At 44.9% G+C, this 26,983-nt stretch overlaps 1 protein-coding gene across 1 annotated transcript in view; it reads right to left on the bottom strand.

Moving 5' to 3' along the window:
* DCC (DCC netrin 1 receptor) overlaps positions 1 to 26,983 on the bottom strand; it is a 1,145,836-nt gene that overhangs the window by 69,026 nt on the left and 1,049,827 nt on the right. Inside the window, exons 27-29 of the mRNA XM_084829640.1 lie at positions 25,843 to 26,005; positions 8,756 to 8,982; positions 5,041 to 5,157 (exon numbers count right to left, since the gene is read on the bottom strand). Coding sequence (XP_084685766.1) covers positions 5,041 to 5,157; positions 8,756 to 8,982; positions 25,843 to 26,005 — 507 coding nt within the window. The remainder of the gene's footprint in view (positions 1 to 5,040; positions 5,158 to 8,755; positions 8,983 to 25,842; positions 26,006 to 26,983) is intronic.

The raw sequence follows: 26,983 nt of genomic DNA, 5'->3' as shown, positions 1-26,983 counted from the left end.
GGTAAGCACAAGAACCCCAAACCCAACCCATGAGAATGTCTCCTTCTTTGGATTTCTTTTTGAAGGAATTTCTGTTCTATCGAATTGAATGAGAATGGTTGAAAAAAATGTGGGAGGAATTTTCGGCACAGCACTATGTCATATATTTCAATTTTACCAGATATGGGCTTTTTTTTTCAAAGCAGATCCAAATTATGGGTTTTATGTATCAAATGATGTTATTCTGCCAGTAGAAGGGAACCACTGGCAAAACACATTTCCTATTCTCTTTGAAGTCCCCCAAGCACCCCCAAATCTGCTCCAGTGGGTTGTGGGACCCTCTAGAAAAGATTTGGGCTATGTAGGGGGCTGTGGGGGGGGAGGAGAGGACAGGAAAGTCTCACTGCAAGAGCGGAAGCCCCAGTGTGTGAACCCCCTCCCCAGCCCATCTCCCAGGTGTCCCCTTTGATGGCATTTAGATGTCAACTGAGAATGCTGTTGTTTTCGAAGGGATTTAGGGTGCAATCTTATGCATGTTTAGACAGGAGAAAGTCCTACAACTCCCAGCATTCCCCCAGTCCTACAACCAGCATTTGTTGTTGCTGTTTAAACTTTATTCAGTTTTTAGACTGTGTATTTTTATTGCTATCAGTAATGCATTTTTACTTTATGTTGTGAAAGAAATCCAGGATAGACACATACACACAAAAATGGTATTTCTTTACACAATGCATAATGAACTTAGGGAACCCATTGCCATGAGCATAGTGATAGCCACTAGTTTAGACATTTTTTAAAGGGTATTCATGTGGGATCAGTCTATCAATGGATATTACTAGGGGTAGGGATGGACAAATCCCTCAGTTTTGATTTCTGTCACTTTCTCATTTTTGCAGCCTTCAGTTAATTCTTTCCCATTTCTGCACGTTTCTTGTTTGTTTGTTTTTTTAAGAAGTCCACAAATAAATTTGTATGCACTTTTGCCTAATATACCCATTTTTTGCAAGCAGTCTTTATATAATACTTTTTTTTTGCAGGGGGGGGGATACATTTCTTTCACGAATATATGCATTTTTGTGTGCACTGTCCCCTAATATATCACTTTTTCTATGATTATTTGTTGCTCTGAGAACTGCATCACAACAGCTGGAGAAGTGTGAATACCTCAGGATAACTGCATTCTGCTGGTTCATGTACTGATTTGGAAAGTGTAAATTTGGTAAGTTGGTATCAAAATGCAAACTGAACAAAATTGTCCCCAGTGAGTCATAGCTCATGTTCACAGGTAGAATGCCTCTCAATGCCAGTTGCTGGGGGAAATGAATGGTCTGGTGCTATTGCACTCCTATTGCTGCTGGTGGGCTTCCCATAGGCACCTGGTTGGCTACTGTGGGAGGACATGCTACTAAACAGACCTTTGGTCTGATCCAGTAGGGCTCTTCTTATAACGGGCTGAATATAAATATTTTAAAAATAATGTGCAGGGTATTGGGGTTTGTTTGTTTTAGAAAAACATCAACTTTAACCTGCAGTCTGAAGAAGCACCATCCAGGATTCTATAAACTTATCCGATGCAATGTGTAGAAGAGCTCTCTGTCTGCCCGTAGCTCAGAAGCCAATTACATCCTTATTAGCTTCTAATAATTATGCTCTGATTAAAATGATCTGCTGCTGACATGTAATCCAAATTACTGTTGTTGTTGCTTATTCAGGTACGTGATCTCACCATCTCTATTTACTGCCCTATGATTTGTTTACATTAGACCTGCGTATATGAACTGTTGCCAGAAGTCTGGCCTGCGCAAACCGTGGATTTGAATTTCGTGCAACTCTCTTCATATGTGTTGTTGTTTATTCGGTCAGTTGCTTCCGACTCTTCGTGACTTCATGGACCAGCCCACGCCAGAGCTTCCTGTCGGCCGTTGTCACCCCCAGCTCCCCCAAGGTTGAGTCTGTCACCTCCAGAATATCATCCATCCACCTTGCCCTTGGTCGGCCCCTCTTCCTTTGGCCCTCCACTTTCCCTAGCATCAGCATCTTCTCCAGGGTATCCTGTCTTCTCATGATGTGGCCAAAGTAGTTTAGTTTTGCCTTTAATATCCTTCCCTCAAGTGAGCAGTCTGGCTTTATTTCCTGGAGTATGGACTGATTTGATCTTCTTGCAGTCCAAGGCACTCTCAGAATTTTCCTCCAGCACCACAGTTCAAAAGCATCTATTTTCCTTCGCTCAGCCTTCCTTATGGTCCAGCTCTTGCAGCCATAGGTTTTTACAGGGAATACCATTGCTTTAACTATGCGGACCTTTGTGGACCTTTGTATGTAAGCAGAATATGTAATATATACCTTCATATGTAAGCAGAAGGAAATGATAGGGGTAGCTACTCTAGAGTCAGTTTTCTTGTGAGGAGAGAGTATGGATGCATTTGTAGCATCTTTTTATTTACAAAGGTTTAGCAGGATGGAGCAGGCAAGCACCTAGACAGATGTTGCTCCTTGTGACATAACCCTCCCTCAGGTCCATCTGCCTCCGCTTTGTGACAGCTGTCCTCACTGTCCCACAAGCTTCAGCCCCTAAATTCACCAGGTAAAAGAGTGTGCCTAATTGGTTCCCTTTACCCAACCAGGAGAACTACCCAGGAACACTATTGGTAGTGCAGGAAGATGAACAAGATTTGGGACTTTATAATTTAAAAACAAACAAATTAAAGTGTATTTTAATAATTTTATACAAGAGATATTATCTCATATAATTAATCACTCAGTTCTCAGCCTTACCCTGCCTACTCTACCCCTTCTAACTCCTATTCCCACAAACCCCAGTATCCATATGTAGCTTCATCAAACTCGAAGGACCTGTCTCCCCTGTCTCTAAACCCTATCTCCATCACTATCTCCAAGCCCTATCTAACCAACTGTCTGTCCTCGCCTTATATAAACTCAGTCTCCATGCACACACCCCTTGCACTTTTCACTCACTCACTCACTCACGCCCAAACAGTTAACCCTAACTTTCCTGGGTTCTATCTAACACAACAAACACATATAAACATTAATATAGACTCCACATGGCAAGCATTGTGATTTTGTCACACTCATCTTTAAAGCAGCTTCCATTCCCCCCAAAGCAAACAGCACACTGTTAAACCTTCCGCGCCCAGGGCCAGTCTCCTTTCACAATTTCTAGGTGTGAAAGGTTTCATTCCAACAGCTTCCTAAGCATGTGGAGTGTGTAGGGTAGCCAGGTGTCCTATTTTACAGAGGACAGTCCTTTATTTGAAGGGCTGCCAGAGGACTGTCCTCTATTTCGAAGGTGTCCTCTATTTGAAAGGCTGCCCAGTCCAAGTCTGGTTTAGAGATAAGCACTGGAAGGAAAGTTGGGCCTTGAAGTTACCTGTCAACAGCACCTGAACAGCAGGCTGATCAAGGCACACAGGTCACCTGGTCTTCTGGTCTTCTATGCGATGCAGGGATGTACTGTATTTTTATTTAAATTATAATAATGATTTCTAAATTGGGATCTATAAACATAAATCAGCATATGTAAATTTTATGTAAATTATGTCCTCTTTCCTGGTAATGTATGTCCTCTTTTGGGGTGATTCACAAGTGGCTACCCTAGGCGTACAGCTAGGCCTACCATTAGGCAGAGTGAGGTGGCTCCCTCATGCAGCTGATTTCTGAGTGTCATGAAAAATTGTTAGTTATTCAGTTCATTGTTGTTGTTGTTTCATTTTTACTGCCAAGAAAGAGGCACTTCTGGGATTTTCTGCATTGGGTGCCAAAATTACTTGGCTTGCCTGGGGTGCTATGAGCTTTGACATGCAGGGGAAAGGGCACCATTTTCTGATACACCTCAGACAGCAAAAGGTCTTGAGAGTGACGTCTCTATAAATAATAACCAGCAGCAATGAGGCCTGCATCCACCATGCAGCATCCTCAGGCAGTTGTCTGGACCCCAGCACTGCAGTAGGACTCACTGCCAATGCCTCCCCTGCGTCCTCCAGTTACATTATTTTTTACAGTGTTTAGCACCAGGCAGCCATCATTTTAATTTCTCATAATGCCCCCAATATAGTGTCGTTCCCTGGCATTGTGGAAAATTAAAATGGTGGCTGCCTGGTGCCAATCAGAGGAGCACCAGTGCAAGGTAAGTTCACCAGGGCACCCTCCAGATGGCACTATGAAGATGACCCCCTCAAGCCTGGAACTGGGAGCTGTCAAAAGCCGTTGTGCTCATGCTCATTGAAGAAACATAATATTTATTATTTCTCAGAAATATTTTTTTCCCAGCAAAGTGGGATCTGAAGGTGGCTAACAAGGAAAGTTAAAATCATAACAATTAAAATATGAATGAAACAGTAGCAACAGATTGACAAAAAGAGTTAATAACAGAGCCAGCTCAGAAAAAGGAGGAGAACTAATTTCAAAGGCCAACAAGGCAGGGGCCAAATGGGTCTCCTGAGGTAGGCAGTTAAACAGTTATTGTATTTTATATCTTTAAGCTAGCAAACTGCCCAGAGAACTTTGGCTATTGGGTGGTATAGAAATAGAACAAATAAAGCTTGGGGGCCACAACAAAAAAGGCCCCATCCTGCATACCCAACAGCTGCATTTTGCTCTGCAGTGGGACACAGAACAGGGCCTCCATCGAAGATCTGAGTAGGCAGGCTGGATCATGTGAGAAAAGTCAGTTCTTTAAATATTTACCTATTAAACTAAAAGTTGATTATTCTGTCACACAACACAATACAAGTGCAGTAATAATAATTTATTATTATTGCACTTATATCCCACCTCTTTTCCACTTGTGAGGAACCCAAGGTCACTTACATGGTCCTCCTCCTCCCCTTCCTCCTCCTCTCGGTTTTATCCTCACAACAACCCTGTGAGGTAGGTTAGGCTGAGAGTCAGGGACTGGCCCAAAGTCACCTGGTGAACTTCATGGCCAAGTGGGGACTAGAACCCGGATCTTTCGAGTCCCAGTCCAATACTCTAACTACTACACAATACTGGTTCTAACTGGTATTATGGTGTACATTACTCTGTAGGCAGTTCACTTACAAGGATTGCTGGGTTGTGAGTCCATTGGAATCATGAGCTTGGCCCGCGTCGCTCTCCGGGCTGCAAGTGAACGTTCCAACGTGGACATGCTGCTTCCCACCTCTTCCGTATCGGGTGCTGGCAGAAAGCAACAGAAAGGCTAAATGAATGGGGGTTCCATATGCCAAGCTGATCTGTTTCCCATCCATCCACAAGCATCCCCCCACCCCCACCACCAGCAAGCTCAATGCAAGACAAATGGATATATTTTGTAAAATCTCCCAGTTGAAAAAGCTACTCGCTGGGTATGCATCACTTCCTAATAGCACCATGGAATATTTTAAGGACCACTTTGGAACAGAAGGAATTGCTTCTCACTTTCTCATGCTAATTTCTCTCTATGAAATTGTGTTGTGGCTTACCGGCCATGTCTCTTTGTAACTGCAAAGGAAAATGCTTTGGAGAAATGACATTTACTGTCTTTCCCAAAATATTGTTTGTTGCCAGCCTCCTTTAAAGGTCATACAAAATTCTATTGCAGGAACAGGCAAACTCCCCCGTGAGAATTATTTGCTCAAATCAGCATTCCACCTTCTGTGTGATTGGCCATAGTGTTGAAAAGGCAGCATATAATTACCCATTAACTCAGGGCCATTTACTACATAAATGAACCTTGAGAATTTCAGCAGTGTGTTTGGAAACAAAAAGAAGTCTCAGTGTCTGTTTAATGGTACCAGATTTCAATAGTTTAGCTGAGTTACAAGCCTAAAAAGTTGTTTAATATGACCCTCAAATCAAGCTTTTTCAGGGAGTTGAAGATTTGGCAGAGTAGAAATGAACAAAATGAGAGTTTACTTCCACATAAGGGTAGGTATAGAGATCTGGTTTGATATCATTTTGCCGTATGCATCATGAGCTATATTAAATGCTGATGTAGAAAAACACAGGCTATATCTGAAGCTAGCAATTACTGGTGTTGCTAGAGCCAGATTTTCTAAATGAACTCTGTTTACACTTGTTAGCTGTTCAAGAGGCTTTGTATCGCCCTTTAACTGTGTAAATATCATTTTTTTTCCCCTTCGTGTTGACTTCAGATCTGCTTTTTTGGTAATGCTTGTGGAAAAGATGAAATATTTGGAATGTCTAAGGCCCGAAATGTGATGCTGGATTAGGGATGTGTGGATTTTTGTTAAATCCATTCTGTCTGTGTTTTGCAGATTGTCATTTGTCTTTTGCTCCATTATCTGCTCACTTATGGAATGGCATTTTTTTTTAGGGATGCAGAAGTTCTTTCCACTTGTGCTAATGCACGTTAGTGCTAATTGGCACTTGAGCTAATGCTCATTCACATTCGTAGAAGTGTGCACTGGCACAAATGTGCATTGGTGCAAGTGCAAATTTGTGCAAATCCCCCCAGTTAGGAAAAAAATGGTCCCGCAGTCCACAGAATCTGTGGAACTCAGAAACACGTGGTCCGCTGTGGAATCCGCAGGATGGATTCGTAGAAATCTGAACTCATTTGAATCTGTTGCAGATTTCTCCAACATCCCTATGTTAAGTGGGCTAAAATTGCTTACCTGCAGAATCCCAAGCAGCAAGCTTCGCACTGAAATTAGGCCCTCATTCATGCCAGGATCTTTGGCCTGGCCAGTACTGTCCTGGCACCCAAATGCTAGGCACGTGGTAGCTGGGGGCCAAAGTTCAGTGTGACCCAGGCTAAGTGGAACGCTGCACAGATGCACAAGCTGAGCCCATCCAGCTCCATCGTTGATATCAGACCACACACGTAGCGGTCAAAGGTCAGCCTCAGGTCTGAAATGCATGAAGCATAGGTAGCCCCAACCAAAAGCATAACAGTGTAACTATCATAGTCTTTGCTTACATTCCCGCTCTGCTTTGTTGGTTTCTGTACTATTATTACATTTGTAACCTTCCTGTCATTCAAGAACAGCCTCCCCTAACCTCATGCCCTCTGGATGTGTTGGACTACTCCCAGCATCCCCAACCAGCTGTCTAGGAATGCTGGGAGTTGTAGTCCAACACATCTGGAGGGTACCACAGGAACATAGGAAGCTACCTGATACATCGGTCCATCTAGGCCAGAACTGTCGGCACTGACTAGCAGCGTCTCCACAGGGTTTTAGGCAGGATCCTTTCCTCGCCCTACCTGGAGATGCTGGGGATTGAACCTGGGACCTTCCGCATGCCAAGCAAGTGCTCTACCACTGAGCTACAGCCCTCCCCAGGTTGAGGAAGGCTGCTCAAGACATACACAGACATAAAAACAATACAAAACAAATCTAAAACCAAAAGAACTGGCAGCAATATTCATGCCCCCTCTGACAATCATAGCTTACACCCTTCACATGACATAACACAGTTGTGTTCCTGTCACAGTATTATGACAGCACTGTGGCCATTACAGTATTATGCCTCTCTCCGTGTCAGCTGTGAGTTAACACTCCATCTGTGTATTATTTCCCGTGAAAGATACAAACATGTGAAGTTGACTTACAATGAGTCCATTTAGCCCAGTATTGTCTACTCAGACTGGAAGAGGCTATCAAGTTGCTCAGGCAGGGATCTTCTCTATCACCTTCTACCTGTTATTATTTGGCTGGACGATTCTAAGGATTGAACCTCGGACCTTCTGCATGTAAAGCATACGCTCTGCTACTGAACACTATACTTCCTCCCTTACACAGTTTATTTTCCCATTCCTGTGGGTGTTACATTCTTATTTCTTTATTATTATCCCACCTTTCTGCCAATGCACTCAACTATTTACCATGAAAAACAATAATCGAATGTTTCTGAGTCGCCACTGCCAACCCTCTATTCCTGCTCCGAGAAATGTTGCTAGCTATATTGGTACACTTTTGGCTTCCCCTGATGTTTTGCCTGAGGAGGAACCTTCACATTTACTTCCAAACTTGCTTTAAGCAAAATTTCAGGGGCAATCCTGGACTTCAGTCAAAGCCGTTTTTTCAGGATATTTGACAGATGAGCACTATGATCTCCCCACCAGGAGGAACACACAGCTCTCACAAGGACAATCAGGGGGCTGATGAAAATGTTGCTTGCTGCACATGGAGGTTGTGTAAAAACACTTCTGTGTGACAGTGCTCTATGTAGCACAGGATGTAATGGCTTGAATTAACCCAAATGAGGACCAAATATGTCACTGGCATGAATGGGAACATGTTCCACACCATCCAGCTAACTCATGTGGCACTGTTACCCTCCACCATGAAGAACAAAATCACATAGAAATGTATTTCCCCCTTTTACATCTACCCAGGGTAAGGAACATCTGAATTGGCCCTTAGGTTCTGCTTTTCATGTGCTGACTGGAGCATCAACATCAGGAAAAACTTCTTAGAGCAATACGACAATGGAACCAGTTGCCTGGGGAGGTGGTGGGCTCTCCCACACTGGAGGCGTTTAAGGCAAGGCTGGACAGCCATCTGTTGGGGATGCTCTGACTTGGATTCCTGCATTGGGCAGGGGGTTGGACTCGATGGCCTTGTAGGCCCCTTCTAACCCTACTATTCTATAATTCTATGACTTCAGTGTGTGAAAGAACCATTACAGGTCAAAAACCACAGGTAGAAGTTTCATATTGGCTCACACACATTTTTCAGTGGAGCCCATTCACACATTTTTTCTGCAAGTCATCAGTGTTGAGTGCTAAGAGTGTAGAAGCATGTGTGCACAGGATGCATGGCAATATTACCAGACTGTGAGGCACTCTTGCTGCCCATTTGGGTTTCAGATTGGCTGTGGCTGCCTGGGGTGATGTCTTGGCAGCTTTGCAACGGTGAGTCTCTTCCCGATGGATCAGAGCCTGACGGCTTTTCAATATTCTTCATTTCCATCTCTTCATGGTGTATCCAAAGATCTGGGGGTCTCAGGTCTTTCTGGCTCCCCTTCCTCTTCCCAGCACTGTGGGTAGCACGTTTCCTGTTGGAAAAGAGGGAGAAAGAAAAAGCGTAAATTCAACCCCCCTGAAGTTCTCAGATCTTTTGCAATTGTCTGTCCAGTTCTCAGTAATTAATCCCCCACACACAGACACACACACACACACACACACACACACACAATTGTTCAGATTTAGCTCCTTCACATGATCAGGGTTTCATTCTCTATGAATGCAGCTGTTTAGGCTTCCCTTTGTTTTGGGGAAGCATATAATGTCTACACTCCTCCAGTACATTCTCCATCCGTGACCATTTTCAGCTTTGCTGGTGAACATGTTATGCTCAACACAGAGTTGACTTGGTATTGGAACCCTGCGATTCCTCTTCTACGCTGTTGCTGCCATGTGAGACATTATAGCCACTATATGGAACACCTTTCACACCCACAGAGGTGCCAGAACTTCTTCCTCATAGTGTGATCCCAAATCACTGGGGCATTTGTATGAATATCCTTGCCTATGTGGGCAGTTCATCATGTAGGTCCTTCCCACTGATACACAACCTTCCCACAGGGTGCCATTTTGGTGGGAAAGGTATACATGGTCAGTCCTACCCTGGTGGTTGAGACCCTTGCAGGCACTCTTCCCTAGTGGCTTAATCACTGCTGGCAATGCATATAACATGGGACATGCTTCTCCTAGATCATATGGAGAGTTTCCATGCTAGCACTAGCCACTGGCAAGCATGTACGATACTAGTATGGAAACTGTTTATGTGGCCGGCCATATGGTGTATTACAGAAGTGGCACGGAGAAGATGCCACAAAGACAATGTTCCAAGCCAGTATGCAACCATTAGTGTTCCAATGATAGAACCCTGATCTTCTGATCATCCCGTCTTCTGTGGGATGATCAACTATATGTGATCAGCTGTATGTGATTAGGGATGTTGCTAGAGTCTGGGAAAGGAGTGGAGTCTGATTGACTCCCCACTGCTTGGCTTCCTGGACCCCATTTGCTGAGCTGCCCCCATTCATTGGACCCACTATGTGAGCACCCATGCAGTCTGGGAGCTAGGTCTGCAAACTCACCCCCATCCAGGTTCACTGGATGCCCACCCAGCCCCTGCCCCTGCTTGCCAGTCCCCAGACCACGCTCAAGCTCTTCCCATATTCGGTGAGCAGCCTGCACTCACCCCAGCAGCCTTGTCAAGCTCCACGGTTGCCATTTTAAAAAATAAAATAAAATGGTGATCACAAAAACATGCATGTCTTTGGACGTGCAAAAATGCACATTTTGTGAATGTGCATATTCTCTTGTGTGAAATGAGCGTTTTTGTGAAGGTGCACATTTGTATGTGTGCAAAAATGTCTATTTTTTTTAACATGCCAATTTTTGCAATCACCATTTTATTTCTGAAAGAATGGTGGCCATGAAGCTCGATGAGGCCGTCTGTGTGAGTGCAGGCCATTCGCCAAGTGCAGGCAAGGGGCAGGGGCTCGGTGAGCAAGGCTCAGGAGGTGCAGGCAAGGGTGGTTCTGCCAGATGGCTGGACTGAATTGGGCGCCCACGCCATCTCTACTGGGAGCACCTGGTGGCCGCCCGTTCTCTTAGTGAGCTGCCGTTTTGTATAAAAATGGCAGCTCAGGGGTTTCTGGATATGCAATGTTTGCAGGCCATACATGGCGTTCTGTAATGTTGCATACATAGCCCCTTTATGGCCACCATTTATGTAAAATTACATATCTGGAAATCCCTGAGCTGCCATTTTTACACAAAATGGTGGCTCACTAAGAGGATGGATGGCCCTGCAGCACTTGCCGGGCACTTGGACGCTCCAGTGGCTTGCTTGGGCAGGCAGTGGCTCAGCAAGTGCCTGGCAAAACCAGATGGAGGTGAGTCTGTCCATCCCTATGTGATTGGCTGCTTCTGCCTTTTAAATTGTTACGCATTTATAGGTAGGGATGTTAGAAAAATCTGCCGCATATGCGAATGAGGCTGGATTCTTTGGAATCCAGCCTCCGGAATCCATGGCAGATTGGCCCCACTTACCTTCGCTCCAGGAGGATTCCATGCGGAACGGCTGCAGCTGCTTGCTCCTGGACCCGTCCCATTCGCCTCCACACCAATTGCCATTTTTTTTTTTTTTAAAAAAAATGGCAATTGGCCGGATGTGCCCATAGACTTACTAGATTCGTGGCTCTAGTTTGCGTATAAGTCTATGGGCACATCCTGCCAATCGTCTTTTTTTTTTTTTTAAGGCGATCGGCGCAGAGGAGAATGTGATGGGTCCAGCAGGTAAGTGCCCCTCAAGCCGGGTGGCTCCATGGAATCCTCGCAGAGCTGCTCTGGAGGATTTGGGGGGGGGGGAGGAACAGATCACCTCCCCCACAGGCAGATTCCCCACCAGAATGGACGGTGGGGAATCTGTACATCCCTATTTATAGACAAGTGTACTATGAAGATGATGTATTTAAGCCCCCAGGGTATGGAACCAGGTGCTAGCTGTCTAATGATGAACACAAGGGGAGTCCCAGCTGACAAAGCATCTCAGCCCCAATGACAAAGTATTTAGATAAACACTTAAGCAGATAGGTGAGTTATGCACCTGTGCAAATTTAGCAACAGGTAAGGAGGCCAAGACTGTCATCTTTTCCTCATTTTGTGATCATACACATCACAATGAATGGGGCAGATTTACGAGAAAGAAAAGGAAGCACAACTTCACATAGCACATGGTTAAACTATGGAATTCACTCCCACAAGATGTAGTGATGGCCACCAAGTTGGACTGCTTTAAAAGGGGATTAGATAAATTCATGGAGGATCAGGCTATCCATGGCTACTAGTCTGGATGGCTATATGCTACCTCCAGTTTCAGACACAGTATGCCTCTTTATACCAGTTGCTGCAGAACATGAGTGGATGGTGCTATTGCATTCATGTCCTGGTTGTGGGTTTCCTATAGGTATCTGACTGGGCCCTCTGGGAAACAGGATGCTGAGTTAGATCGACCTTTAGTCTGATCCAACAGGGTTCTTCTTATGCTTTTATGTACTCCTGTACCAGCTGCTTTATTTGGTTTTATAAAGTGCCACCAGTTCTAGCTCCAGCTCAGGCTACTTGCCAACCCCTTCCAGCTAGACATACGGCCCCATGCTGGCAGCATATGTTGGGAAGATGAATGGACAAACTCCAATGAGAGGAAATGTCAATAGTGGCTTAAGGGGGTGCCGGCCTGCAGCTTAACAGACTAGCTCATTTGTTAACCAGCTGATGCCCCACCGTTAAAAAGATCCCTCCAGAAACAGAGGATTGTGCAAAGTTCCTTGTTAGAAATTTCTTCTTTCTGATGCCTCCATCATGCATTAGTAATGTCAACCCTTTAGTTAGTAGGAGCAGCTTCTGCTTTTACACTTTTGACTCAGTTAGACAGCATATGTTATATTTATCTGAGATATAGATTGAAATGTGATTTAAAAAAAAACACCCATGGAAGTATTTAGTGTCAGATCTCATCCCACATTTATTACTTAATGAATATTTATTACAATATGCTCTCATTTTATATGACTTAGGATGTGTACACAATCAACCGATCTTTGCACAATTTTTTAAAGCCTGTCACATTTACTTTTTATATAAGAAAAATCAATAGCACTTAAAAGTGCTGTCCTATGCATGTTTAGACAGAAAAAAAGTCCAACAACTCCCAGCATCCCTCAGCCAGCATGGCTGGCTGGGGAATGCTAGAAGTTGTAGGGACTGTTCCCCCCCCCCCATCTAAACATACATAGGATTGCATCCTAAGCTTATCTATAGGACAAATTACTGTGGGTGTACTCTATTATATTTCATACGATATGGAATCTATCTGTGTCATAACACAGAGGGTTTACATGCAAAAAGAAGTCATGGAGTACATGTAGAATTACCATTCTTAACTTGATGACAAAGTGATTTAGCTTCTTTTTCCTGGAACAGTTTAAACTGCCAGGTATATTACTCAAGAGAAGCCTTGTTCTCTATGGCAGGTGGTTTCCAAACTTTCTATGTTCAAGAGACCCTTTCCATATAGACTTATCTACCAACTAGGAATCCTTGCATGTTTGCCATGGTGTCCTAGCACATTACAGAGAGTTCTGGGGGCATATTCCTTGGCACACATAGTTTGGGCAATGCACAGGCTGGACTTCCTGGGCCTCACTGTCAACTATTCTGAACTGAGAGTGATCCCTTCAGCACACTTATTCCACTACAACATATTGCAAGGGAATATCAGCAGCAGTGGGTGAACTGTCTTTCACAGTTGTTTGACTGCCACTGCTGATCATCTCAGTAAAACCTGCCCTTTTAAGCTTTTGAAGAACTCCAGGTTTCTCTGGAACACAATTGGAAAACTGCTGCTCTGGGGTATATAAACTGGACTGATCATAAGAATGTAAGAAGAGCCATGCTGGATCAGATCAAGGGTCCATCTACTCCAGCCTTCTGTTCACACAGTGGCCAACCAGCTCGACCAGGAAACAATGACCAGGACACGAGTGAGACAGCCCCCTACTGCCCATGTTCCCCAGCAACTGGTGTACATAGGTTCACAGCCTGTGGTAGTGGAGGTAGCACATAGCCATCAAGCCTAGTAACCACTGATAGCCTTCTCCTTCAGGAGTTTGTCTAACCCCCTTTTAAAGCCATCCAAATTGGTGGCCATCACCACATCATGTGGTAGCAAATTCAATAGTTTAACTATGCGCTATGTGAAGAAGAACTTCCTTTTATCTGTCCTGAATCTCCCGCCAATCAGCATCATGGGATGACCCTGTGTTCTATTATTATGAAAGAGGGAGAAAAAATGTGATATGAATAAATGAGTGATGCAAGAATGTCAGGGGTCAACTAGGTGAGAATCAATCATTTAGATCAGTGTTACATAATTAAATTGTCAAGTGAGACACCCCATCCTAAAGTTGTGCATCTTGTCATGAGGCAATAGGAACCTCCCCTATTTAAGGCAACAGGTTTTCCCCTGATACTGACAAGCTCTAGGAGGAGCAGATACATCCTCTCTTTTATCCAGAGTTGATTCAATTGCCTCACTAGCCCCATATTGTGGGAAATTTGCATACAGTGAGATCACATACATTGTTAGCAACCAGGTATCTTGTAAATCCTTAGATACATTTTCCACAAAGTTCAGAAAAAGTGGCATCCTTTATATAGGACTCAATATTATGAACAAAGGATTTAGGAAAGGAATCTACATAACCACACTCAAATATAATAGGTCTGCCAGGTATAGAAGATACATTTTTTTAATGAATTTTTGGAAGAAGATAAAACCAAAATACCCTCCAGTCCTTTCACATTCTAGCTGGAAGTCATGCATGGACTTATCTTTCTTTCTGATACTGCCCATGTGTGCACATGCTCAATGTAAAGAAATGGCATTTGTAGGTCAATAGATATGGATAGGGATGAATGGATGCCCCCCCCCATCTAGGTCCTCCAGGCACCCACCAAACCACTGCCCCCACTTGCACGCCTGGACCCACTTGTGTGACCCCTCCCCCCCATGCTCACTGAGCTGCTCTCACCTACCCTGATCTGTCCTCAAGCACCAATTGTTCCCAAGGTCACCATTTTGAGGAAAGAAATGGCACCTCAGGAACTTCTGTAAATCTAATATTGCACACGTAACAGCCGTACAGGCCCATCTATGCAATATTTACAGGGGCAGATGGCCCATATAGTCTTTGTAGACCTTGGTTATTGTTTGAATGGAAACAAGGGGTTCATCCAACCCTGGGAAACATTTGTGTCTGGGAGGGTGGGGCCAGTAAGCCAATGGGAGGAAAAGAGAAAAGTCCAAGGCAATTTCAATAGAAGTGGGAGGTGATGTCATGTTTCCCTTGGCCCTCCTCTTTCCTTATGCACTCTCACACACACATAGAGAGATCGGTCTCACACCTATAAGTCATTATCAACTAGTTCATTACAGATGCAAATCCTCGAAGACTCTCAGGCTACAAAGGAATGCCTCCAGGGGATTCAAATGGGAACACCGAAGTTGCGAAGTTGCCTGCAGTTTGAAGTGAGGCTTGCTGGCTAGACTAACTTAGGGAGGGATGTCCTGCCCTTCCAGTGATGCTTCCCTATGTTGCCTCTCACACATCACTAACTGGGTCGACCATCTGAGCCCCTGATGTTTCCCTCTTAGCTCTGCGCCGCAGTCTAGCATCTCTTAGGTCACAGCCCCCACTCTCCTCCTCCTCCTCCTCCTCCTGGCTTCTCACAGAGGGGTGCAAGGGGGGGCTCAAGTTAGTAACCTGAGAAGCATGCTTACCCATATCTGAACTGGCTTGGGAAAATGCATCCCCCTGTTCTGACTGTTCCTCTTCTGAATCTGAGCTGCTAACTATCTCTCTGTGCTCAGAATCAATCCTGACAGAAGAAAGGAAAAGACTCAGGAAACCATTTAGAGGTGGACTGTGTGGGTGAGACATGACCTGGGGGCACATACTAAGAGGCAGAAGTAATGGATGCACTGGAAAGCATGCAATTGTGGTCCCAATTTGTGTTATGGCCAGAATTATGGGATATCATTTATTTGGGATTTCTCTCATTCTGAGGGTTGAAGGGGAAGCTGGTAGTATGAAGAAGGCAAGAAGGCAGATCAAGGCAAGAAGGATGTAGAGCCTTGGCTAGCTCTGTGGGTCCTGCTGGATGGAACTCTCTCCTACTAGGACAATAGGAGGATGCTGCAGGTTGCTAAAGACAACTGACATTATGAAGGCTGACAAGACCTGTGGGGCATATATCCCAGATGGTTAGAGGACACTTGTCTGATTTTGTAGCCTGAGACTTCTGTGAGGCTGGAGAGACAGAGGTTCTGCTGGGGATTCATCCTCTGAGCCAGAGGATAATGGCATGGCTGTGTCCTCTGGCTGGGGGGGTGGGGCAGGGCAGCCGAATAAGACACTTACTGTCCTACCCCAGAGTAGTAGCACGTGCCTCAACTGCATCAAATCCTCAGCAGCTCTCTGGAAGCCCTGAGGGCTGAGGGTCAAGAAAGGTTTAAGCTTACGAACATTTCCTGCAACTATTTGAGAAGTAATCTTATAGCTATAATATTGTATGAGGAAATTCTAGATGTTTAAAAGTGGGATAGAGGAGAAGGAGATAAAAGCTTTTGATCCACACACACCTTCCCCAGCCACTGCACGTAACCTGAGGGAAACTGGTTGATAACAAAGAACAGGACACTATCCACCAGAAAAATTGGCTGCGTGGTTTGAAATAGGGATGGCATGGGAGTCCAAAAAGGGGGTGGAGTCCAAGCCCTGGGGCACTGATGGACCCAGCCACTGAGCATCCCAGAGTTTGGCGAGCGGCTGGGAGCACCATGGCACCCCAGTGCTCTTGCCCTTGCCTCCTCAGGAGGAGGCCAGGGTGAGAGTGCTGGGGCTGGCTGTGTCAAGATCCATTGTCCCCTCCATGTTAGCTGTTAAGGAAGCCCTTGACAGCCAGCACAGGGAGGAAAGGCTTCGGTGACACCCCAGAACTTGAGAGGAGGCCAGGGCGAAAACACTGGGGGTTGGCCATGCTAGGACCTGTCCTGCCTCTGCTGACTGTCAAGGGCTTCCTTGACAGCTGGCGCAGGTAGGAAGGGCCTCAGCAGCATCCCAGCACTCTTGCCCTAGCCTCCTTGGGAGAAGGCCATGGTGAGAGTCCTGGGGGCTGGCAGCGTTGGGACCCCTCCTGCCTCAACCAGCTTTCAAGGAAGCCCTTGACAGCTGGTGCAGGGAGGAAGGGCCTAGGTGGCACCCCAGCGCTCTCTCTCTGGTCTCCTTGAGAGGAGGCCAGGGCAAAAGCACTGGGGGCTGGCTGCACCGGGACCTGTCCTGCCTCCACTGGCTGTCAAGGGTGTGGGAGGAAGGGCCTTGGAGGCACCCCAGCACTCTTGTCCTAGCCTCCTCAAGAGGAGGCCAGTGTGAGAGTGCTGGGGCTGGCTGTGTCAGGACCCGTCCTCCCCACGTTGGCTGTTAAGGATGCCCTTGAGAGCCAGCGTGGGCAGAAAGGGCCTCGGCGGCACCCCAGAGCTCTCACCCTGGCCTCCTAAAGAGTGTTGGGGGCTGGCCATGCCAAGGATGGAAGTCAAGCCCTTGTGTGGATAAAGCACAAGGGCTTGACAGAGTCCTTGGTGCAGAAGGTGGGGCGGCTTGTGTGGTTCAGCAGGTGGGTGGGGCAACCAGGGAGGCTCACCCCATGGGTTCGGGTGTGCGAGCTGGGGAATCAGCTTGTTGAGCTCCCTCTGCCCCAGACAGAGATGGGTCCATCCATCCCTAGTTCAAAATTAGTAGGAGTCAATCAAGAGCGCATTTTGTGCAAAAAAAAAAAGCTAGTGGATTGTGCCTTCTTTAGCTCTCATTCCATAGGACAAAGAGCTCAAGCTTCATCCAAAACAGCAAAGCAACTTTTTAAAATATAATTTTGTATTTTTATTAGTTTTTCAAATAATATCCTTTTTACTCAGTTGTGCTATGCCACAGAAATTTCAGCAATGTTCCCAGAAACTGTAGGTAAGGGGTTATAAACAATGAGTGTCATTCCACATGTCTCCAGTCCTGGCACAGCAACACTAATGTTATCTAAGACTTTAAAAACAGAAAACATAACATTCATACATTGTTTATTTCTCCACATTACCAGCAGTGTTACTGATAACAGGCAGTGACAGAAATGTGAGACAAGACTATAGAAAGAAAGGTCATTAATAAAATAAATGAAAATGAATGAGTCATCCCACAATATGTTCTCCTTGTATAAACATCAGTTTTGGGACCTGTTCTCAATTACTGTCAAGCTCCAGGAACAGCACCTTGCTGTAAACTTACTATAATATGTTCTGACAAGCTATTGCAAAATAAATGTTGAGGCAACCTGGCTCTGTTCTGAGTGAGTCAGTATGCCAAATCCACTTATTTCAGTGCTGGCAGCATCATGGCAGAATGTTTGGATGGCTTCTTGGGAAGCTATTGCTGCTTGGCTACCAGAGTTGCCAGATTCTTAGCACTGATGAATCAGTGGATGAACGCAGTGTCTAAGGCAGCCTCATGTATGCACTTGATCTGTTAAATCTGGCCCAAATAAAGATATCCCACTGCAGACCTTTATTCTGTGTTACTACAATTAGGGATGCTGGAGAAATTTGAGACAGACTAAAATGAACTTGGATTTCTAAGAATCCAACCTGCAGAATCCGCTGCAGAGCAACCCGCTCAGGCCACATGGAGTCTGTGGATTTTCAGATGATTTTTTTTAACTTTCCCAAAATTTACGCATATATATTTGTAGGAAAAGATGTAAGTTTCTGCTGAGGAAACATTGAATGGAATGGGGAACAATATGCTAAATGTTATGTACCAAGGTAAATTATGTAAATACTTGCATAAATATTTATGTAATTATTTGTGTATTTTTATGCATGATGAAAAAAAAAATCATCTGCATCCGTCTGCGGGCAGACGATGGAACAAAAGGCACATGGCAATCCAGGAAACACAGACGGAGCGGATTTTACACAGTCTGTATATCCCTAACTACAATATGTATGGGGGCTTCTTGGTTTTGAAAAAGACTTAACAAAGGCATGATAAAACTTTACAAAATTATGTAATGTGTAAAGATGTAAAAGATGTCTAAAGATGGAAGCTCCTCATGTGATTTAGAACTCTCCACAAGCAGGGTTCTAAATCAGATGGGAAGCCTGTGCACATATAGAAGACTTCCTGCTTCAAACCTTCTCCTCTAAACTCATGGATGCCATCAAGGCCTTACTTTACTCCTCAAGCAATTCTAATCATGGGATTGAATGGCCAAGTAGGGTTATGGAATTCCTTACCAGAGAAATTCAGGGGCAGCCTAGCTTGCATCATTAAAACAAAACAAAACAAACCCCTCTCAGACAGATTCATGGAGAAAAATCCATGGTGATTATCTACAGAAGGTAAAAATGGAGCCTTTATTAACTATGTCCTTTTAATTACCAGATAATGAGAAGAAATAACAGAGGATCAGCATTCTCTTCATGGCTTATTTGTATGCTTTCCAATAGCTTCTGACTGGGTGTTTTTGTTGACAGAACATGGAACTGGTTAAATCTCTCTCTCTCTCTCTCTCTCTCTTGCATTTATCCAGCAGAGCCATCCATACGTCTTTAAATGTGTATAGGCACATTCATACAGTGGTGTGTGTGTGTGTGTGTGTGTGTGTGTTTAAGGGTCAGGCATACACTGAATACACACTCTTTCCCCTGTAGTATTTAAATATGCCAAGGTGTGTTTGGATTGCATTGGTCTTTCACAGTTCAGTACCATGGACAGCAACTGTTGAAGCACTACTATCAGCCTTACCCACTCTGCCAGGTATATGACAGGGGGGCCAAAGGTTTACATTTGGGTACAGAAAGCAGAGTATAAAATACAGAGGCTTCGTCAGCCCAAGATGGCACACACACATTAAAACAGTTCTTCTTGACAAAATGCCAAGATGCAATGACAGAGAAAAGATGAACTCATTCTGCTTCCAGTCCCTCAATTTGCAACGTTAGTGCAAGGAAGTTCTGTAAAACAAGGTATCTTTTTTCTTTACTTAAAAAAAAAAAATCTAATCATATAGGTGCACTTTGATGCTATACTGTAATGGTCCCCCCTTATGCTTTGAGATGTGGCAAATAACATGTGAAATGAGAGCTCACCAGGCATTAGCTGATACTTTCAACAGCTAGCTCAGAGCCCTGTAGATGCACAGATTTTTGTCTCTCCAATTTGAAACAATTATTGCAATGTATCAGTCTTTCGGGGGGTAGGGTTTCTACTTGCAAACAGCTATAAAGAGATATAAAGGAAGACGAAGGAGACAACTTTCAATTTGTCTCATTTGCCCTGACAGCATATAATCGCTGAAGTCTGTGTTGTGAAATCACCTTACCCCTGTTTTACATGGTTCTCTAAAGTGTGCTCAGCTGATATGAATGTATTAGCAAGAAAAGAACATACTGCATTTGAAAACAAGAAATAATTTCAAAAAAATAATGTGTCTTCTTACTTATAAAAAGGTAAAGGTAAAGGTGTCCCCAACCAGTCGTGTCCGACTCTAGGGTGCGGTGCTCATCCCCGTTTCTAAGCCGAAGAGTCAGCGCTGTCCAAAGATGCTTCCGTGGTCATGTGGCCGGCATGACTGAACACCGAGGTGCACGGAACGCTGCTACCTTTCCCACCGAGGCGGTACCTATTTATCTACTTGCAATTTCTTGCTTTCGAACTGCTAGGTTGGCAGGAGCTGGGACTGAAGATGGGAAATCACTCCATCACGCAGCACTCAGGTCTCGAACGGCTGTCCTGCTGACCTTCTGGTCTGCAGTTCAGCGTCTTAACCACTAAGCCACCACGGCCCTCCTTCTTACTTATACGCTGTCATAAAAGGGCCTTCAGGAGAACTGAAACTTCCCCCAAACACATAGAAGCTTAGCACTACACAGCCAAGATTTGAAATCATAATGCTGCAGCTAATGAGTGTTCGAGACATAGTGTGAAGCTAAAAGCAGAACTATATCCCAAGGGGAAATGGCTGACATCCTAATGGATGCTACATGGTGGCTAACACATTCTCTGAGTACCTGGATGATATTGCCTCATTTTTATCAACTCATCTTCAAAGCTTCCTCCACACCCAGAGATGCTTGTCATGATCAGTTATAATAGAGCTGGAAGGCATTTTTAACATATGCTTTGTTTCCTTGCCTTTGTTAGTGTGGGTTCCCTTTGTCCAAACTTACTTACTTTCTTATTTATTTAAACATTTATATCCCGCCCTATATCATTAAGATTTCATGGCGGCATACAGATAAAATCAATGTAGACAGAATAAAACAATAAACAATTTAAACAGCTAAAAGCATATTAAAACATTAAACAAGCTAATACCACTTTAAAATAAAAAACAATAAAGAAATTAAAACAATGATACTTTAGAGAGTGCAGTTAGCCCTCAAAGGCGTTGATAAAAAGCCATGTTTTTACTTGGCACTGAAATGAGACCAATGTATGTGCCAAACAGGCCTCCAAGGGGAAGGCATTCCACAACGGGGGTGGCACAGAAGAAAAAAAAAAACACCTCTCCCACATCCCACTGTAGTGTATGTCTTGTACTGGTGGGATGCAGAGGAGGGCCCCTCCAATAGATCTCAGTCCTCAGGCAGGCATATATAGGGGGAGGCGCTCCCTCAAATAACAAGGTCCCAAGCCGCTTAGGGCTTTAAATATCATCACTAGCCCCTTGAATCCTGACCAGAAGCATATCAGCAGCCAGTGCAATTCCTCTAAGACTGGTGTTATGTGATATTTGCTAGATGTTCCAGTCAACAGTCTAGCTGCTACATTTTGCACTAACTGCAACTTCTGAGTTGTTTTCAAGGGCAGCCCGACATAAAGTGCATTGCAGTAGTCTAACTGGGAAGTTACCAGTGCATGCACTATTGTGGCTAGTTTATCACTGTCCAGGAAAGGCCATAGCTGGAGGATCAGCCGAAGCCGGCCCCAAGTACTCTGGGCCACGGAGTCCACCTGGGGCTCCAGTGCTAGAAATGGATATAACAGTACTCCCAAGCTATGTACCTGCTCCTTCAGGGGGAGTGCAACCCCATCCAGGACAGGTTGCTTACCCAATTCCTAGACTCAGGAACCACCAATCCACAGAGCTTCTGTCTTGTCAGTATTCAGCTTCAGTTTATTGGCCCTCATGCAGCCCATTACAACCTCCAGGCACTGGTCCAGCACCTTCACCACCCCAGCTGACTCCAACGATAAGGAGAAATAGAGCTGAGCATCATCAGCATATTGGTGATACCCCACCCCCAAATTTCTAATGACCTCACCCAGCAGTTTCATATAGATGTTGAACAGCATGAGGGATAGAATAGAACCCTGTGGCATCCCACAGCTTAATAGCTATGGGGTAGAACAGGAATCCTGCAATACCACTTTCTGGAATCAGCCCCGCAAGTAGGAGAAGAACCACTGTATCCCAGTGCCCCCAACCCCCATCCCGCAGAGCCGATCCAGTAAGATACCATGATCAATGGTATCAAGATCCAGGAAGATCAACAGGATAGCTCTCCCTCTGTCTTTCACCCGGAGTAGGTTGTCAGTCAGTGCAACCAATGCCATTTCAGTGCCATACCCTGGCCTGAAACCAGACTGAAATGGGTCTAAATAATCCATTTCCTCCAAGACCATCTGAAGCTGCCCAGCCACCACATGCTCAAGCACTTTGCTCCCAAAGGGGATATTGGCAATATGGCGATCATTCTCATACACCTCTGGGTCCAGGGATGTCTTCTTCAGGAGAGGGCATTTACCACCCCCTGGACCTACCCAATTAATCCACCCCTGCTAGATCATATTAGCTAAGATGGGTCAAGTTTACATGTGGTGGATGTGGTTGGAGGGACTGATTCAAGTGTCTTATCCACATCATCCAGCTGCAACAACTGCAACTGATCCCAGGAAAAAACAACCAGACAGAGCACAGGACAACTCCCCAGACTCTGCAATAACTGTGGTGTCAAGTTCTGAGCGAATACGAGCGACTTTCTCCTCAAAAGTGCCTAGCGAATTTATTACAGCAAACTAGCTGTCTAATACAGTAGTCCCAAACTGATGGCTTTTCGGGGGGGGGGGGGGGGAGAGAGACCATTTTCCTATGATCTCATATGGATTTTTGTGTTCCTTCTGTTCTGGGAGTGATTTTACATTAAACTCAGAATCAATTCAAACCAATTCTTCTTTGTAACCCACAATGTATTTTTCTGATCCTCTGCTACAGTACCACACTTGAAACTTCTCTCTTGTTCTGTTGTTCTGCTCTGAATATTATATCACAAGGTTTATTCTCAACAGAGCTTACCATAGTTGCTTTAACACATTCTTGACTCCAACTAATTGGCTGTATGCTGCATAAAAAAGCCAGTTTACATTTATTCTCCTTTTAGCTTTCTTTCATCGGGGTGGCCTCTGGATATCATGTTGCTGGGTGGTAAGCAGTCTTGAGAGATGACAGGGTGAGGAGCTGGATTCACATGTCCCTGGGACTGAAGCTTGAGGGAAATCTAGCAGGCAGGGGGAGAGCCAAGAGCCAGGGACAGACGAGCCTGAGACAGAAGCTAGGGCTATGGATGAGAGAATAAGCAGGGATGTTGGAGGAATTTGCCCAGGGGGTGGAGCTTTCATCAGCTCAGCCCCCCAGACTTTGGCTCATTTCCCATGAGCTGCCCAGCTTTATCTGCTTCAAGTTGAGCTAGTTTGTGGATAGAAATTTGCGCAAACTGCAGTTGTAATTTTCATGATTTGTGCAAATCGCGGCTGTAATTTGCATAATTTGCACAAAATGCAGTCGTAATTTCTGCAGATTGTTTAAGATTTATGTTGCTGTTCTGTGTGCCATCTGATTTATGTCCTTATGTGAATAGGTTTTTTTATACTTTATAGTGATGTATTTCAATGGTTTCATTTTTTGTGAACTGCCCAGAGATCTTTGCCTATGGGGCGGTATAGAAATGTAATACATGAAATGAAATTGCAGCTGAAATTTGTTGAAATTACACAAATTGAAAAGCAATTTGTGCAAATTCCTATGTACACAAATTAAACAAACAAACAAACAAACCAATAATGGAAAATGTTCCCAGATTTTGGGAAAAACCTGCAGCTCGGCTCGTAAAAGCAAACTGAGTCAGGGCACTGAGGAAATCCAGTGAGCCCAAAAAGGGCCAGATTTCCGAGCAACAGACATCCTGAAGAATTAGTGAGACTAGAGCTTGTCAAAATGCTCTGAGTTCTACTCTGAAGTTCAGTCTGCCTCATTCCCAATCTTTTTCTTGTTCAAACAAAGTACACATTTATTTGTCTGTGCCCTATTTAAAAAGGGTGTACCCAAATGCATACTTGTCCCGAATTGACTCAAGCCTGAAAATAAGTATTTTCTTTCCAAAATGCATATGCATGTGTTTTTCTAAAAAACACATCTTTAATAAACATGCAAATGTGATCATAAGCTGAGGAATATGCAGGCTTTGCCCAACAAATGCACTTGCATTTGGGGTGCAAATGAGGCAAGTTCTGGTCAAAAATGATTTTTTTAAAATTGCGATACATCCCTAGCTAGCCCTAGCTAGCCCTAGCATTACACAGACTAAGGCAGCCATCTCAGGTAGCTGATTTTTTTCGTCATGGAAGGGCATCAAATTGTTTAGGGATGTCAGAGAATTCCGCCACGGATCTTGGGGAGGCCGAATGCCAGTGCATTCGGCCTCCCGAAATCGGTGGTGGAACGGTCTGCCCCCCTGCCCCCCCGGGACGAGACTTACCTGGGGCATATCTTCCTGGCGGCGGCGGCAGCTCCAGCGGCGGTTTGGCGGCTTTGGCGGCTGCAGCGGCCGGTCTTCCAACCGGCTGCCGCCGCCGCCGCCATTTCCAGTAAAAAAAAAAAAAACGTGATAGGCTACGTAAATGTTTACATAAATGCTATTTGCGTTCCCCTTATTTTCGCTGTCTTAGTTTACGTAAATCTTGATGTAGACTAAGACGTGCCAAAATAAAGAACACAAATGGCGGCGGCCGTGACCGCCACCATTTGCATACGTGCATTTTTTTTTTTAAGTCAGCTGTGATAGGCTACGTAAACATTTACGTAGCCTATCACAGCTGACTGCAGGGACACAAACGGTGGCTATGGCCGCCGCCATTTGCGTCCCTGCTAGCCAGCGGCCGGATGTCCGGCTGCTGTCGGAGCCGGCCGGTGGCTCCGCAGAATCCCTGCGGAGCACAGCCGGCTGGCCAGGATTCCAGGGGGGGGGGAGGAACGGAGCGCCTCCCCCCCATCCAGGATTCCGGGGGGAGGGCCAGAGCGCCTCTCCCCCATCAACATAATTCGCGAAAGGTAAGTGCCTTTCGTACATCCCTAAAATTGTTATTTATTAATTTATTAATTTATTATTGTATTTGTACTGCCAGGGCAAGGTGCTTGTGGGATTTTCTGCCTCAGGTGCCAAAATAACTTGATTGGCCTTGGGTGCAATGCACCTTGACTTGTGGGGTGGGGGCACCATTCATTGTTCTTCCTCAGTCAGCAAAATGTTTTGGGGTGGCCCTGTCAGAAGCTTTTATAGCCCTGCTAGGTCATAGGAAACTAATGCATTATCTGGGTTGATGGAAGCACCCTAAAGCAGGACAGACCACCATAGTCCTGGGAACCTTTCAGTTTGCAACCCTGAATTCCCCAAGTTCTCCCTCACTTCATGGGGATGCAAAGCACCCAATGGGGGGACCCTGCTTCTAGCCCCAGCAGCTGCTGACTCTAGAATATCAGTCGTTCCAGCTCTCACATTGCCAGTAAAAAAGAGATCAGTCTACCCAAGTCTTTCTGCTTCTTCCGCAGTCCACCCTCTGCTCATTCATCTTATGCATGGCAACCTCACTAAAGATCTACCAATTCCTGCCCCCAAGCAGCCCTTCTGAGGCAGCCAAACAGCACATTGTCAGTTACTGAGTATATTATAGTATTATTACCACCACTGGGGGGGGGGCATCATTTGGGTTTCTGCCTGACTCACAAAAATGTGTTGGGCTGTCTTCTGTCCTTAGTGCCACAAAAGCTCTACTCTGGGTTCAGTATTTAATTCTTTGAAAAAAGAGCAACAAGATTGTGCAAAATATCTCAAGTCCTTGGCATATTCTGCCATCTAACAGAACTTACTTCAGGATGAAAAACCAGGGTTGTCTAGACACAGTCTTGCTCCAGGATGATATGGAATGGATAATGGACACAGATAGGTTCAAATTACTTACTTCCTCTGCTGTGCTGATGAACACCTAGTGCAAATCACAGCCACGATCACCACCACCACCACAGTAACAACCCCGACGGTGACAACAATAATGACGAGAAGGTTGCTGTTCTTCTGGGGTGTTACACTTCCATGTGGAGGATGCATCTGTCCAATAGGGGGTTCTGAAAACACATAAATGGCTATGAAAGGCTGTGAATGGCTATTGTGTAATGCACCAAACATAAAATAAGTTAAGGGTTCTCCAAACATGAAAGATGTTATGGGACTGTGAGCCTTCAGTAGGTGAGTTGTGAAGGGTTCTTCAAGCCCTTTATGTGACTATTATGCACGTTTAGACAGAAAAAAGTCCTGCAACTCTGAGGATTCCTAAGCCAGCATTGCTGGGAATTGTATGCTTCCCCCCCCGCCCCGTCCAAACAAGCATAGGATTGCATCCTAAAAAGATAGCCCAGAAGCAGGTACACTTCATTCACTATAAAGAATCATGCAGATTGTCTCTTAGATGTAGCAGCGATGCATGGTGATGGTGGTGTGAAGGGCTAGCCCATGTGGCCCCACAACCCCGCCCCCATGAACTTATGCAACACATGGAGGTGGTTGTGTATAACCACTACTGTATGTGGACATCACTTGAAGCAGCACTATTACGTAGACTGAGAGTTGGCAGATTTTGGAAGACTCCTACCAAGGTGAAGACTCCCATCCAGAGTAAATCTTCTCATAAGTCAATACAATGTTTTATGGTTTAGGAACACATCTGTGACACAAGCAATGAAAGGCCATGGTTTATGAGAAATATCCTACTTACTCAATGCACAGGAAGTCAAACTACATGATGTTCCATTGTCACAAATTTACTTTCCTTACCCCCCCCCCCGCTTTTTAGAAGCTAACTATAAAAACAGATACAATTTAATGCCTGCCAAGGGCATATGAATTCTACTCCAAAGAAAAGGCCTGGATTCAGAATGGTGTCATAAAACATGGGGAATTTATGCTTTGACACATCTCAGTGATGCAGAAAACAGGAACAAGTTACCCTGGGACTGCAGTGCTGAAGGGAGGCTTTGCCACTGGCCAGGAGTCAAAGACCAAGGGCCACTGGGAGGAAGTACCCCCTACCTCCCAGGAAGAACTTT

This window comes from Heloderma suspectum, chromosome 2 (assembly GCF_057233095.1).
Source record: "Heloderma suspectum isolate Gila_16-S chromosome 2, 16-S_ref, whole genome shotgun sequence".
Classification (NCBI taxonomy): Eukaryota; Metazoa; Chordata; class Lepidosauria; order Squamata; family Helodermatidae; genus Heloderma; species Heloderma suspectum.
Note: the sequence above shows the minus strand (reverse complement) of the source record. Positions and strands in the feature narration are given on the sequence as shown.